The sequence below is a fragment of the Stenella coeruleoalba genome (assembly GCF_951394435.1).
Source record: "Stenella coeruleoalba genome assembly, chromosome: X".
NCBI lineage: Eukaryota > Metazoa > Chordata > Mammalia > Artiodactyla > Delphinidae > Stenella > Stenella coeruleoalba.
Genome location: NC_137152.1, coordinates 81,443,940 through 81,460,827, shown reverse-complemented (window position 1 = coordinate 81,460,827; position 16,888 = coordinate 81,443,940). Strand labels below are relative to the sequence as shown.

Sequence of the window (16,888 nt, the reverse complement as noted above, 5' to 3'; positions counted from 1 at the left end):
CACTCACCCATTGTGTTCAGCAGCAATCAGGCCATTAATGATGATGTAGAAGTTTATTAGAACATGAAGAGAAGAATTACCTACAAGTAATTCCGGAGTGCTGGCTACCAGGAGCCAAAAGCCTCATAGGCAGAAATTCATTGAATAGCATGCATTTATTATATGTTGGCTGCCAGAAGTTTAAGCACTTGAGCTCAGACTTGCTATTAAACCCTCCCCAGCATGCGGGCCACCCACCAGTTGCAAGGCATGATGACACGACAGATAACCCGCCCTCCTTGGTAGCAGTATGGATACGGGTAGTAACCTAGTAAAGGTTCACAGACGCGGCGGCAGTAGCGGTTGCCTCGACGGCAGTAAATACAACAATAACCTCTCTCATCCAGCATGGGGTCGAATTCTATTCCATTTTCAGTCTGAAAGAAGAAGAAGCCAGTGTTGGAGGGGGCAGGTTCACTAGGAAGAGGTCTGCCAAGCAGGGGAGGAGTATAAGACTATAGGAGTTGGGGACTGGTGAGCAATTAAGTTCCTGAGCCTGGTCTTGGAGATACATCAATGGATTAGATCAAGATTGATTTTATTTTTTTCAATTAACAAAATTTTAGAACAACTTTATTGAGGTATAGTTGATTTACAATGTTGTGTTAATTTTTGCTATACAGCAAAGTGATTCAGTTATACATATATTCTTTTTCATATTCCTTTCCATTATTGTATATTACAGGAGATTGACAAGATTGATTTTGAATGAGTCTTCTAGGGATTCCAAGCTTCTTAAATATTTTTTTCTTAAAACAATGACCATTATCCTTTCAGTGACTTTGATCTGAGGGGTAGTGAGTTTTGTGAAGGCTCTTTGTTTTTCCCCTAACAAGAAAAACGTGAACAGAACTCACATAGTCATTGATTGGGAGTTCTTCCTCGCTTGCTGCTTGTCTGGTGTGACGGGTCTTCACCTTCACTTGAGGGACCACCCACTGCTCATTTTGTTCAATGCCTTTTTTTTCATTGGTAGGAAAGTGAAGGTCTTCACCATCCTCCTCAAAGTCTTGTAACTCTGAAACTAAGGTAATAAACACAAAGTTGTGACACAACTGCTTTGCTTGGGGAACTAGCATTTGGGGATAGAGATTTTCATTGTGTCTTCTCACTGCCATCATTTAGGCATGAATGAACCACTTTTCCAAGCTCCTGCAGCTGATATCTTACGGAGATCTTCCAAAAGAAATTTGACCATTCCCATGTACATAGACTTCTTTGCTCATTTGGCATCACTTACTGCTTTGCCTTATTAGCATATTAAATTAAAAACTGAGGGCAGGGGACTTTGGTGTCTCCTACAATGATTTTACCCATGGCAGGTGCTCAGTAAATATTTTTTTGGTTGCCTGGTTTGATTCAGTGCCCTCTGTCCTCCTTCCTCATCCCTTCTCTTTCCTGTCTTAAAAAATTTTAAACTTGGTATTTAGAAATTATCTTAGATTTACAGAAGAGTTGCAAAGATAGTACAGAGTTTCTGTATACCTTTCACCCAATTTCCCCTAATGTTAGCATCTTACATAACCACGGTACAATGATCAAAACTAAGAAATTAGCATTGGTACAATACAATTAACTAAACTACAGACTTTATTCAGATTTCATCATGATTTCCACTAACGTCCTTTAGGAGAAGAATGTTGAAGCAGAAGTTGTAGTAATTGCACTTAGTTGCCTTTTTTTTGCTGGTTGTGTCTTTGTTGCTGCGAGTGGGCTTTCTCTAGTTGTGGGGAGCGGGGGCTACTCTTCCTTGCAGTGCGTGGGCTTCTCATTGCGGTGGCTTCTCTTGTTGAGGAGCACGGGCTCTAGGTGCATGAGCTTCAGTAGTTGCAGCACTAGGGCTCAGTAGCTGTGGCTCGCGGGCTTAGTTGCTCCGTGGCATGTGGGATCTTCCCGGACCAGGGATCGAACCCGTGTCCCCTGCATTGTCAGGCGGATTCTTAACCACTGCACCACCAGTGAAGTCCCTAGTTGCCTTTTTTTTAAGGCCAAAGAGTACCAATAGATGCCCGCATTGGTTAGAGCATTCTCTCTTGGGAAGTGTAGTAATCTATGCTGTCCAGAATGAAGGAGGCCAAATTCTATACTAGGTGGGCAGAATAAGATGTCCAGGGACTTTGCCCTCTCTATGGGCTGACTGGAAGTTGAGAGCTGGAGTCTTTTACTCTGGCCCTTTAGCACCCAATTACTTTTATACTGGTTCCTAAAATAGCCACAGAGAAATTTGTATTGCAGTGACTGTCCTATCATCCGGGGAGGATGCCACCATTTGACATAGAAAATCCTTCTTGAGACAACAGAGCATTGTTTTGGCTCTTCTCTCCTCTGTTCTTGGGTTGGGTACACAGTGGTTTGAGCCATAGTCTGGTAGCCCGACTGCAATGAATATAGATGTGCAGAGAGAGACAGATTAGCTTTTCACTATCACTACTCACATTAAGGTGGCGTTACCTTTGCTGGGATATTTAAAAGCCTGTCAGCATTAATTTATCTGATTTATAACTTGGCTGTGAAAAATTCCCTCCTCACTGGCAGTCAGCATATACAGTTTCATGTAAGAAGATATAAGCTGATCATTTGTTTTCCTAGAAGTGTAGTCTCTGAATGCTAGAAATGTTACTGACTTTGGAAAACAGAGGAGGAGGAGGAGAAGGAGACCATACCTGCTATTAGAGTGGGATTGATCCAATACATGGTCACGTTATCACAAATCTCCAGAATTTTGGAATTTTTGAGAAAGTCTCGGTTTTCAATAGGCTTTTCTGCTGGGACCCAAATCACTGACTGTTCAAAGAAAGTTGTGGTAATTTCTTCATTCTGAGAGAAGAAAGTAGTTCAGGGTGGGGATAGGCAGAGAAATTAATAAAATGAGTGAGACATTATGGGATCCTGGAAAATACCATATTTCGAGTCTGAATAATAATTCCAGTCCCAGAGCTCCCAGTGAAGTAGGTGCCCTTGGGAGAGTTAACAACTGGTCCCTCCCTCTCCCATCTAACAGTAGGGCTGCTCACTGAAACAGGAGCCTTCTCGGCTACCATTTCCCTTAAAGTCAGGAAGGCTTTCCATCATTTTCTGGGCCTCCCACTGGGCCATGTATGTTTTAATTGGGGCTTCTGGAACCCTGAGTGATTTACATTTGTTTTCTTTCTTTTAAATGGATGTTGTGAGTGCCCGCCGCCTTGTTTTAGGTTTACGACTAGGATTGCAAGCTGAATTTGATCTCAAGCTGAAAAACACTCCTATAATCCAAATTGGTGAAATCACTTAAGTAGCAACAGAACCTAATATTTTGGTTTTACAAGACTGTGTGTTAATGGTATAGTTGTAGTACCAAAGATACTTTGTTTCAAAGTCAGGTCTAACTTGTGACTTCACTGGCCTTACTACTATTTTACTCCTTTCATTCTAGACGCTTAGAATTTGTCTCATAGGATGTTTTTTGTTTAGGCAGCCTCTCTTATATTGTCAAGAATGCCCCCTTCTCTTCTGTTTCTAGTGTTGGAAGTAGTTGTCTTGTGTACCTAGCTCTTAATCATTTGTTTCCTGGGCTTTGACATTTTTTTCCCCTACTCTTAATAAGGTTTTTCCTTTTCTCTTTTGTTTCTTTCTAGCTTTATGATTTCAGTGTTTTTATTCTTTGAAATATGGCTTTGTATAATTTTTCTCCTAGTCACTTAAAAGTCTCATCTTAGCTCCTTTGCCCTTGAGTCTGTAAAGACTTGGGATGCATTGAAAGGGACTGTATAAAATGAGGTTTGTACGTTGACTAGCTTTGTTAGCAAAATCAGGGCTATTTATATACCTGCTCTGCATCTTTAACATGTACAAAGTATGGATACAGTGGTGAGGGAAGTGCAGAATAAGAGGGTTTTTGTCATTCAGGACCACAAATTTGTCTCATAAAAAAAATCTGTAGCCTGAATAAAAAAAAATAGGATTTTCTTGAAGATAAAGCAATTTCACTATCATGAGATGAATACTTGTGGTATTTAGACAACCTGACAATATTAACTGAAGAATAAATTGGGCCAAAATGAGACATTATGGGCCTTTGCGTTTAACGTTTTTTTTTTTTTTTTTTTTTTTTTTTTTTTACCATGCCGCATGTGGGATCTTAGTCTCCCTGCAGTGGAAGCACGGAGTCTTAACCACTGGACTACCACGGAAGTCCCAGCCTTTAACTTTTTCAGAAAAATAAATCTTGTTGTATCAGTTTGGGAAGTATTGCTGGCTGGCCCTACTCAAACGCTTACATTATTTTCTGTAAAAAGCAGCATATGATATTGGGTATAATAGCTTTTTATCTTCTTGATTCTCCTTTCATCTTACTTTTGCCCCTAATATCCTGGAAGTTGTTCTGTTCCTCAGATGCATCCAAATTAGGCTTATTAAAAAAAAAATCTCCAAAACTTTTCACTTGCCATAGACCTTGGGAGCAGAGCATCGTCTTTGGGGGAAATCTTCTTTTTCTTAGAAATTCTAGGAACCAGGGTCTGTAACTTCTCTGGACATGAGGAGACTAATATCATGTCTGTGGGAGCCAGTGACAACCCCGAGACTTGGGTAATGGAAAGAAAAAAGTGATCCCCACACCACCTCACCCCCCAAAATAAGAAAAGTAAAAGAAAAAGATAAATGGGTAGGTGAAAATTAACATGGAGAGAGCTGGGCAGGAGAAAAGTGAAAAAGAACCTGGGAGAGACAGAAGAAAATGAAAGAGGTATTTACAGTATATAGAGTGGCCACTGTGCCATTGGCATAATCTCAGTTTAGATTTGCCAGTTAAACACTAAAACAAATCAACCCAACCCAATATTTGTTTCTTCTGGCTACAGTGGAGGTAGGCTGTCATAGATAGCAGCATACCATAATTACAGTCAGGATATTCAGGGAAAAATTAAGTCTCCTAGGCCTTACCGATGGCTGTATTTTAGGCAATAATCCTCCATCTCCCACTAGGCCTATAGCGGCCATTCAGCAATTGCATTGGTGCCCTAGGTCAGGGGTCCCCAACCCCTGGGCCTGTTAGGAACCTGGCTGCACAGCAGGAGGTGAGCAGTGGGCAAGCGAGTGAAGCTTCATCTGCTGCTCCCCATGGCTCCCCATCGCTCACATTACCGCCTGAACCATGCCCTGTCCCCAGTCCGTGGAAAAATTGTCTTCCATGAAACCAGTCCCTGGTGCCAAAAATGTTGCGGACCGCTGCCCTAGGTTACCTCACCATGGGCTGGGAGTGTGCTTTCAGAGAATTTGTGTTATACTGTAGTTCTCACCTTCCTTACTTTTGTCTTTCCTAGTGATATGTTAAAGGTGGACTATTCTCTTAGCAGCCCAGCATAAAATGGTAAGGTGAATGAACTGAAATCTTTTTTAATTTAATTTTTAATTTTTTATTGAAGTATAGTTGATTTACAATGTTGTGTTCGTTTCAGGTATACAGCAAAGTGATTCAGTTATATTTTATATATAAATATATATATGTATATATATTTTTTCTTTTTCAGATTCTTTTTCCCTATAGGTTATTACAAGATATTGAGTAGAGTTCCCTGTGCTATACAGTAGGTCCTTGTCGGTCATCTATTTTATATATAGTAGTGTTGAATTAAAATCTTTAGAATAGGTGAATGTCACAGTGTGACAAAAGTGGCAAGGATCCAGGTGGCCTTGGGACTTTTTTTCAGGACTTTATCTTTGGCAGGATTGGTTTTGTTCCTCCGGCTCACCCCTTTTATCAGAAATCTTTGGTTTGGAAGCAAATGTACATAATGGTTACCTGGGTATAAAAGTACAGCGTTGGACTTAAAAGCATGAACTTTAGGTTTGTTGAAAGGCCTGAGTCCAAGATCCCAGTCTGCTCTGCACTAGCTGTGTAACCTTGGACAAGTCACTTTTTGGTCTGCATCTGAAAATGGGGATGATAATAGTACCTGTCTATAGGGTTGTTGTGAGAATCAAATGAGGGTAAAGCATTTAGTCCAATGTCTGACACAGAGTTAGCCCCCATAAATTATGGCTTTTACTATTACTATTATTTTTCTTACATACCTCATCTATTTCTTCCTCTGGTTCAGAAAATTCAGGAATCACTTTAATCTGAGTTTTGATGAAGCATTTTTGAAGACCTACAAAGTAAATGCCAGTGTATCCCTATAAAACAGACAAAAAATAACAAAACTTCCTGAAATAGCCACAATTAATGAGTTTCATGGTTTGTCAGGGCCCCAGGCTGGCAAAATTTGAATTCAAAGGGAAAGCTTTGTCTTATAAATTAAATGGAGGCTACAGGCTATTTTTAACTTGACTCAAATGTTCTAATATTTTAAGTGGGAAGCTTTAGGGGGAAAAGATCCAACTTACATTTTTAAAGTCATGCACTTCCAATGTTTCATCAGTGCCATTTCCACTTCTGAATATTTCAGTTCTGGTCACGGGATCAATTTCCATGTAAATCTTCTTCTTCTCTCCGTTGCTGTAGAAAGTGTGCTCCATGTCATATGTCTGGGAGAACAGAGGAAAACAAGCTCTAAGATACTCAGTATGTCCCTTCATAAGACACTTTAATTGGGTAATATCTGGGGCACCTTCTTTTTCCAGAGCCTTTGCAGAGAGGTGCCATCTCAGCAGCTTGCCGTTGGGAATTCTCTGAGACTCGAGATTAAAGTGAGGTGTTTCTTGGCACTGGAGCTGATATGGGGATCCCTTCAGAGCCAGTATTTTGTATTCAAGCCAAGTTGCTGAACTAATTACTAACAATTCCAACAGTTTTCTTGGCAGCCTTGAATAAATAGCAAATGATATTTTGCAAGCAGCCTGTAAGGTGTTTTCCACTTGTGGTAAGCAGAGGAATCGCCAAAAACCTATACTGCTTCTTTAAGCTACCACTTCCCTTTCTAAGTACGCAGTAGTCACCCACTTACTCGCTGTGAAATTCACTAGGACTGAGAAAGAGATTTGAACAGATTTAGAATGCTTAGGCATTGCTCTTTATCTTATCCATCCAGGCATTTAATATTGTCTCAACAGTCTCGGATCTGTACTTTTTAGACTCTGAAAACTCTGAAGACCATTCTCCTTGGTGAACATTAGATAATCGTCTTACTCTGACCTCAATGGCTTCCTTTTGTCCTTTAAGCTCCAGGAAACATTTACTGCCTTCCCCTAACCTTTTCTGTTATGGGCTAACCAAATTCATTCAGTTGATTCCTGATTTTTCTTTTCCAAACCCGATTCAGCTGACTTCAAGTTCTCCAGATTCTCCTGCATATAGAATTCAACAGCTGTGAATTGTAATATGCACTATGTAATATGGAGTCTCCCAAGAAGATCGCCTTGGCAAAGCTGCATATCAGGTTGCTCTTGAGTGGTTGAAACAAAACCCCAGACTCTCTCCTACCCTCTAAAAGAGATAATTTTTCTAAGGGCCAAAAGGACCAGTCCCATAGAGTATCCCAGTCTATTAATAAGCCCATTACTTATAACTGAGGACATGTTTATAGCTAGAAGCAAATAAGTAACCTAAAGGAATTTGTTACCTGTCACAAACCAGGCCAGACTTGATGGTGCCATGTGGAAGTCTATCTTATCCCTGTTGTTAGGAGGCCTTTGGCTATCGAGTTTTTTCATTCTCATTTTTCCTTATGAAAAACATTTGGTAAAGTAAAAACCTGAAAAAGCAAGTCATCTACAGGGCCATTGTTGCTTTCTAATAATACTGTTCCCAGTGGCAGTCTTGTATTGCTTGTGCTGGGTTGGGTTGTTTTTTAATGTCTGCCGGTATCTGTGACTGAATGTTAGTATAACCTGGTCAAATTTTCCCCACCTCAAGTAGAAAAACAAATTGGAAGGGTTTGTAGAAGCAATATTACTTCAAGTGTGAAAAGTTGATGTAGTCGCTGAATAGGAAAACAAGAGACAATGTCATTTACCTTTTTGCTGCCCTACAGTGCCTTGGACATGGTTAGAGCTGAAGTATATATTGAACACATTTTCCCCATCAATGGCAAATTCTCATCTTCCTAAAGAGAGGTTTTGAGCATTGGCAAGGTCTTTTAAGAGACCATATTTTAAAAGGGGAAGGAAAACAGTATTTAGAACTTTCCAGCAACTGCAGAGTTAACACAGCTAGTCTGGCCTGCTTTGTGACAGGTAGAAAATTCCTTTAGACTTGCTATTTGCTTCTAGTTATAAATTTGTCCTCAGTTCCAGCTCTGCAGCCAGCTTGAGAAACTTCTACCTATGGCAACAAATTGAGCTCTCAGTGGGCCTGACCTAAGTAGAGGAGAGAGGCATCTACTTCAGATCTAGCCTTGTCAGATCTCCCAACAGGGGGGAATTTCTTTAGAAATACTATCCATTGTTGAGACAAATGTCGACACCACTAGTCATTGGGGGTGGGGTGGGGTGTTTGTTTCATCAGTAGCACAACTGATGGATTATTGCACGGAAAAATGAGGTTGGAGACTAGGGGAAGTTGGAACACTGCCTACCTGGGCAAAAGGGAAAATACAGGCTGTATTTTCAATCATTGGTAGAAGACTATGGAACCATACTGGTGACATTTAGGATTTCAGTGTACTTCTGTGGAATGAGTTTTCCTGCACTGTTGGCAATGCACTTCACTTGGACACCTTGCTAGATGAAAACTATTGGAAACTGCCAAGCTCAGCAGATCTTGATTATTTTCAGCATTCTTTCAAAGAGGTTTTTTTCTTTTTTGGTAGGGGAGGAGGGGTCCATTCTGATTGTATTCATTCACTAGCATGTTGCCTTTCTGTTTGTAATGGTAGTGGGCTCAGAATGACTTCATTTATATGTAAAATCTGGGTGGGGGGGGTAGGGAGCTATATATTCACTCAGATGGAATTCACTATCAAAGGTGCCCTTTTGGAACAGACTGTCCTTTGTCTAGGAAGATGATGCTGGTGGCCCACTTTGGACTGCTTAGGGATGGGTTTGAGCAAATCCAGACATACTGTCTCATCCGGGTCCCTGTGGAGCACATTGCCTGGGTAATGGCTATGCAAGCTTCACTGGCCCATATGAAGACTGAACTCATGCCTTTGGCTTCAGAAGTACCTTTCTGTCTACTAAGCTCATTGGCTCAGGGGCTGAGGGTCTTTCTGGAGATGAGGGAATAAATGGTTTTGTCCCCTCCAGGTGCAAACTAAAGCAGAGAAGGATGACCGGTCTGTGAGAAGTGTGAGTGGGCTCCCAGTAGTTCATCTCAGACTGCCTCCAGCTCAGCTTTATTCCAGGAAGGACAGAGTATGATGAGAAGTACACTTCCACCAAACCGGCACATTAGGGCAAGTTAATCTTTGGTGCTTCTAGCTTCCCTTTTCTGTTCTTTTTATATCCTGACCTCTTTGTACCTTCGTAGCCCTTCCTCCTCTTTCCATCTCCCTCTATTCCTCTGTCTCCTATCTAGACATCTAGGAATCTCATGGTGCTTCAGGTACCTTATATCAAAGAAGAAATCAATCTGACAACTGATCTCACACTAAGGTATTAGTGATGGGTGTTTGTCTGTTAAAAAAAAATGAGTGCAATACTTAACTCAAAGGAATGAATTACTAATGGTGGTTTTTAAGCACAATGGCACCAGGAATAAGAGATATATTAAGGGCAAGGGCATCTTTGCAGCAGCGCTCAAATGGGTTCCCACTCCATCCACACATAAGGCTGGTCTCAACTATGAAGGTCCAGAACACTGGCGTTGGACAGGTAAACCAATGGGTGGAATATGACTCAGAAGTAAAACGAGATAGATACGTGGTGAACCCCAAGGAGTTAGGGATGTAAGAAGACCACACTGACAAAACGTGGAGAGAACACAAACTCATTTCTCTTCCCTGCTCAGGAATTCTTTCCTCAGTCCAGTTAAATTCTCCACTCAGGCAGCAAATGAGCCCTAACATCCTCCTTTCACAGTTTGCTGTGTTTTCTGGCCTCAATTTGTGACCATCTCTGAGATCAGAAAAGAAAGATTTTTATAAAAAGTAAAGCTGCCTCAGACCTCAGTGTGATGGATCTGTTTCGAGGCAGGTAGCTTTAACTTGTCCTGAAAGGGATTTGAGGACATTTGGCTTAGGTTTGTTTTTTGAAGCCTATGATTAATCTAGATGTTCTTCTCTCCACCTTCATTTCTTACTGTCTGTTTATGAGGTACACTCTCCAAAGGTGAAATACATGCTCAGAAGAGCTGGCTAGCAGGTGTTAGGCTGGAAGGAAAGGAAGGGAATGCATTGTATTATATTATACCAACCTAGCCTGTGGGAATTAAAGGGCCTCTGGGTATTTCTTTAACCAACACAGAGCAGACACATTGTTTCTTATGCAAAGTTGGACTCCTGCATCTTCAGTCACCAGTTCTCAGTCCTGAAAAAAAACTGGCATAGGCAGCACAGACATTCCTCTTTTTCAAAAAGAAAAAAACCCCATTTCTTTCATGTCGAACAGCGGTCCCCAACCTTTTTGGCACCAGGGACTGGTTTCGTGGAAGACAATTTTTCCACAGACGGGGGGGTGGGGGGAGGATGGTCCAGGCGGTAATTCAACTCCTGCTGTGCCACCCGGGGCCGCAGACCAGTACCTGCTGGGGGTTGGGGAGCCCTGATCTAGATCCTCAAGCTGGCTTGGAAGTTTCTCCCTATCCACTACCCTCACCACTCCTTATTCTTAAATGCAGCTGAAGAATAGTGAAAAGACTCTCTAGACCAGGTTATAGTCTTAGCCTCAAGTCTGCCACTTACAAGCTGTGTGACTTTGGACAAGTCACCAAGTGTCTCTGGAGGCTCAGTTCCCATCTTTATCTCTCACCCATTGCCAAATGCAATGTTGAATAGTTGAGAAAATCAATTTTTTAAAAAATTGAAATGTAGTTGATTTACAATGTTGTATTAGTTTCTGGTGTACGGCAAAGTGATTCAGTTATCCATATATACAAAATATATAATAATATATATATTCTTTTTCAGATTATTTTCTCTTATAAGTTATTATAAGATATTGAATATAGTTCCCTGTGCTATACGGTAGGTCCTTGTTGTTTATTTATTTTATATGTAGTAGTTTGACCAAATCAATTCTGTTCCGATTTGGCTAACACCTGTCAGGTTGAACCGTTGGACTGCTACTACCTGTTGATTTCCTGGGCCGCTTTCCCTACAGTAGCCCCAATCCCACTCTCAGCCACTGAAGGACAGCTCCCTTTGAAGACCTAGGTTTTTTCTGGCTGGTACCAAGTAAGTTGCCCAGCAAATGCCTTAGGAGAATGAAGAGACGGAATACGAATGTGCCCCTAGTAGCCGGAGTCCTACTCTACATAATCGATGCTGCCCCTTGGCAGCCGAGACCAAGAGCTAACCCGTGACAGTGGCTGGACAAGGGTGGACTTTGCTCTTGAAATGGTTTGAGAGGAAAATAAAATGAAGTCTTTTAAAAACGCTGACGTGGCACCATCTGGTGAAGCTCAGTCCCCCTGCTAAAGAGGTTTCAGCTCCATCTCTGTCTCTTCCCTTGAGGGGATGAAATGCTTCTCCAGACCCACATTTTACCTATCAAACTGCTGTGTAGGAAAGCCCAGGGAACTCGGGGAAGAAAGTTGTATCTTTGTGAAGAAAGATAAGTGAAGATAAGTGAAAAGATAAGTGAAGATAAGTGAAGAAAGTTGGTCTCTGGCCAACTTAAAGAAATAGGCACAGGAAAGCCCGATCCAGACTTAGCAGGAAAGTGCTTTTTCTGAGCAAAAGATTTTCAGCCTAGAGTGCTGTTGGGCCTGCAGTCTTGAATAAAACTCTTTTAATGGTCATCTGCAGTTGAGGTGAGGGGGAGGCCAGATGGATGCCCACATATCCTACCCCTTCTCATCTCATCCTGGTAGTATGCAGAAGTTGAGGAGACATCCCCAGGAAACTGTGGATTGCTGTGTGGGCTTTAGGACTTAGCCTTTCAAAATAGCCCTAAAGTCACCAGGCTGTTCCTATATATGGCAGGAAGGGCAGCATTTCATTAATTTAGTTTATTATTCTTCTGCCTCATTCTACAAAGGATTGGAAGGGATAGGCTACAAGGTCTGTGTTACATCTATCAACTATTGGTTTAAAGGCTGGAATTTTTCTGAATTGTTTTCTCTATGTTGGATGGATTAGCTGGGGAGTTGATTTCTGATTGTTTCAGGTTTAATGTGTAATACAGGGAGCTTTAAGCAAGAATGTTTCTCTTGGGAATCTGCTTCAAAGATGTCTGGGCAGTCACTGCCTGAAAGTGAAGTCTTGTGATGCTCTCTCAAAATCTCTGGGAGTGAATAGGTCCTCTGCTTGGTTGAGAAAGCTGAATACAGAACTCGATGGACCGGCTTTCATTCAGCTCAAGTGGCTTCTGTATGTGCCTGTGGGTTGGGGATCTGTAGCCTGTAAGGGAGTGCAACAGCTCTCCGAAAGTTAGTCTTCCTTGTTTCATTTTATTTTCATCTCTCTCTCTCTCTCTCTCTCCCCCCACCCCCCGTTTTAGATCAAGAATCTGGATATTTTAGGGCTTCCCTGGTGGCGCAGTGGTTGAGAGTCCGCCTGCCGATGCAGGGGACATGGGTTCGTGACCCGGTCGGGGAAGATCCCACATGCCGCAGAGTGGCTGGGCTAGTGAGCCATGGCCGCTGAGCCTGCACGTCCGGAGACTGTGCTCCGCAATGCGGGAGGCCACAACAGTGAGGGGCCTGCGTACCGCAAAAAAAAAAAAAAAAAAAGAATCTGGATATTTTATCCCCACCAAGGTGGGAGGTAATAGAAGGAGGAGGGGGGAAATTACTGGCATGGAAATGTCAACACCAGATGTGGAATGTTAAATAAACACTTAATTATAAACAGATGTCAAAAGCAAAATAAAAAGGATGTGTGGCGGAGACTAGAGGAGCAAATGCTAAGAACTTGGAGAAAGTCCCGGGATGCCAAACACATCACTGTCATCCATAAGCACAGCAGTATCACCGGTTCTCTCCACCAAGGGCCCCAAGAGTCCCCACAGGTCCCACAGGCTTGTAAAGGAAAGTCCAGAAGAGCCTGGGTTTTAATCTGCTAACTGCTGTTTCTTGCCAGGCCATACTCTTTAGGGGAGCCTCTTTAATTTGTGCAAGATGCCTGGATCCTTTTCCTCTGCAAATCTTCTTCCAAGACCAATCTGACTACTCTTCACTTCCCAGCAATCATAAGTCAGCTCTGAGGCAGGCTTATTGGCAGCCCTAGCCATTGGAAACAACAGATGTTCCCTGGGGCTTTTTGTCTGGGAACTAAAGGTAGTGGGCTTAGTGGAGCATCCACATCTCCAGCTGGTTCCTCAGTTTGCAATGGACCCAGCCTGGTCTTGTGGGGAAGGCCGGGACTTAAATATCAAAGGCAGTAAATTGTAACTCCCCATTGGAACAGAGAACAAACAACCTTTGTTTATGGTGGAAAAACTTGCCCCAGGAGACACCTATTTATCGTCTTTTACCAGATTACTTTGTAATGATTTTGTTCATTTCTGAGAATCCCTTTGCTAAACATCACATCCTAAGACGGATTACTTCTTGAGAGATTTGGTTCTTGATAAACTTTATTTGGTAGCATACCTCACCTCTTCTGTGCATGCAGTGACTCATTTTTACATTTGGTTTGAGGAATCACAGGATTGCTCCTTATAATGTATTAAAAAGTGAACTGGAGTGAGAATCAAAGACAATATAACACAGAAGCAGAGGTGACCATGGGCTCTGTTAGTGAGCTTGGCACCTTACTAGATAAAAGCAAGGTCCCCACCTAGTCATTTATAGTTGCACCGAGACAAATAGCATTGTAAGTTTAGAAAAACACATAAACTTTTTCAAAATAGAATTTGCAATTCCAATGGCTAAAATAAAACTAAAAAAACCATTTGGCCCCTTGTTCAGGCAAACATGTATGGGTGGTCAGAAGGGCTAGCTACCTACTACACCCAGCTAAGAACATTATGGCCATGGAGGATGAAAGGGTTTATTCTCCTCTAACCCATCTGTAATTGTCAAGAGGATCCAAGATTCAATTTGTGGGACAGCATGTTACCTTGGGAATTAGCTAAGTAATAGCAGAATTGGATTGGTATGCATCTTGGCACTCTTAGTCATTTGCTGTTTCTTTCCTGATCTCAATTACTTTGCCCACCTTGCTAGTCTGAATATAGGTGGCTTCTCTAGAAAGACATGTGAACAGTAAGCAGTTCAGAAGCAGAGAGCAGTGGGAGAGATAAGAGAAAGGGCTAACTATAGGCAATGGATGATGCGTGAAATCCTTTCTGGAACAAGGTATAAATAAAAAAGCAAGTAAACAAAGTTTGCTATTCATTCTCCCTCTGACTTAAACTTGATAAGGTAGCCTCTAGTACTAAATGAAAGTGGGTATGGTAGCAGAGGTGAAGAATCCAAAGGTGGCTATGCCTTACTTCTCTGTTTTCTTTTGGACACTTGTCCACTTGATTTTCTATTTTCTACACTTCCTCACCCCCTGCCTCTCCTTCCTCATTGATCCATATTCTTTCCTCTCTGCTCCTATCACTCCTTTGACTCCTAATGGTTCATACCAATTATCTTCTTGTATTTTATCCTCCCTACTGGATTTTTGCCTTTCCCTTCCTACGTCTGTTATCAAATAGAAATGAGCATCCCATGACAACAAATTAATAATAATGGTAGCAATAACAACATCCCACATGCAGAGAGAAAAATGTAGCAAAGCCAGAAAACCATCTTCACCGTTCATAGCTTGTACATTTATTAATTCTCTTTCAAATGGAAATTGTTGGCATGAAGGGACTATGATTTTCTTTGGGTCACATCTAAACTTAGCCACTGTGTGTGAGCCCGGGAGTAACAATAACACTAAGGTACACTAATATCAACTACAATGCAGCCAAGCTTCACCAAATAACCATAGTATCAGAAGCGTGATATCTGTGATTAATGACTTGGTGTCACTTTTCTACTTTGTAGCATTACTATTTCAGTGGGACACCAACGACTGTGGCTCGTGAGAAGCTGAAAAGCTCTAGATTTTTTGGTTTTCTTTTTTGAGTCACAAATAAACATGAATTCAGGTATGAGAATTGCTCCTTCTGAAAAGGAGTTTGCTGCCTGTCCTCACAGCAGATTCATTAAGTCAGAAACATAATCCCTGAAAATCCTTTGCTCCCATTTCTCATGGTTTCTTCTTATGTGGTAGTATAATTACTTTTCCATCAGTTTCTGCCCAGATAATTGAAAGAAAGATGGAAAGTATTTTTTCTTACAGTAAAAATTTTGCTTCTGTGAGGAATCTTAACTCCTTATAAAACATAATAAAAGAATGGGTAATTCTACATCTTATCATTACTAACTAAAATGCAGAAAACATATTTTTCCTTTACCAAAATAATTAGGCAAAAAAGAGAGAGCAAACCTTGACTGAGTTTTTCATACCACCAAAAAATACACACAAAAAGAACTTAATGACTTTCATTTTCAGAGTAATATATATGTCAATCACTAATTAAATTCAATCAAACTCAAAACAGAAACACTGGATAATAATGTGCATTTACTCACTTTTTTGGGTGTCTCAGGCCAGAAGTGCTTGCTCCCCCAAAACAGGACAATTAGAGTTAGGGCGAGGATACCAAACACCAGTCCACAAATCTTAAGTGATTTACATATCTTCTTGGATTTAGAAGCTTCTGCCTAAGCAAAGAACAGAGAGAATAAAACAATACACAATAGCCCTTAAAATTGCAAGCCATAATTCAAAGTCACTTGATTTCACTTTTTAATGTTCATATTGCAATATGATAAATCTGTGAAGCCATGCTTCTGCTCAAAAGGGAATAAAAATATGAATCAACTTACATTTAGAATGTGACAGTCCTCACAGTTCTCTGGAGGATTCTTTGCCATGGTCTCTCAGCACACAGCACTCTTTCCCTGCTTTGAGAGGACTAAGAGACCACTGCTGAGGTGGAGTTGCAAGTGAGTCGGCTAACAGATGCCAGAGGAGAAGCTGAATTTATATGGCTCAAATATGTCATACCAGAGCCTGAGGGAGCCCAGGGGGCTCCTGTGCTGCAATTTGTTACATAGATATACCCATATATGTATATAACTTCTGTGCACAGAATTCCATCCAGAATGGCAAAGACAGAAGGTTATAATGAAAACTATTGTCCTGGGGGTTGGTTTGGAAGGGGACCAAGCCTAGGACACATTGAAATTATTTTTCACTATGAACTTAAAATATCAGTGGCAACACACACTGCACACTCCAGAAATAAGCAAACAAAACAAAAAAAGAGGAATGAAGTTCTAATTTCAATTCCATTTGCTCTAACAAATATTTATTGCAGGCACTGTGCTTGGTGTAGGAGATTCAGGAATGAATAAGGTAGTGCCTTCTTCACTATGTTAAAGCTCTTTGAGGACCGAGATCAATAGGTAGTCAACTAATTATAATCAGAAACAAGATTTAAAAGGTTAATTATACGTTTTCTTTCTCTCTTCATTCTCTCTCTCTGATTATTTTCCTTTCCTAGGCTCTCTTCCTCAATTTGTTCCTCAATGTTGATATTCTTTATGGTTCTATCTTTGATGATCTTCTCATTCTATATATACACTTCTTGGATGATCTCATCCACTCTCACAATTTAAAATATCACCTATATATCAATGATTTCCAAATCTGTATCTATAATTCCACTGTCTTTTGAATTTCAAAGCCATTTGAATATCTCTGCCTCGATGGACCTCAGGAATCTCAAAACTCAACATGTCCCACACCAAACCCTTCTTCTTTTCACAACCCCTGCCCCCAAC

The 16,888-nt window shown here is 41.1% G+C and overlaps 1 protein-coding gene across 1 annotated transcript; it reads right to left on the bottom strand.

Annotated features, from left to right (window-relative positions):
* Positions 1-206: 206 nt before the first annotated feature.
* Positions 207-15,976, bottom strand: TNMD (tenomodulin; the record flags this gene model as incomplete). Its single annotated transcript, XM_079910288.1, has 7 exons — positions 207-416; positions 897-1,063; positions 2,703-2,856; positions 6,091-6,192; positions 6,403-6,543; positions 15,632-15,763; positions 15,929-15,976. 7 exons carry the CDS (start codon positions 15,974-15,976, stop codon positions 207-209), a joined length of 954 nt encoding a protein of 317 aa, XP_079766414.1.
* Positions 15,977-16,888: the final 912 nt, after the last annotated feature.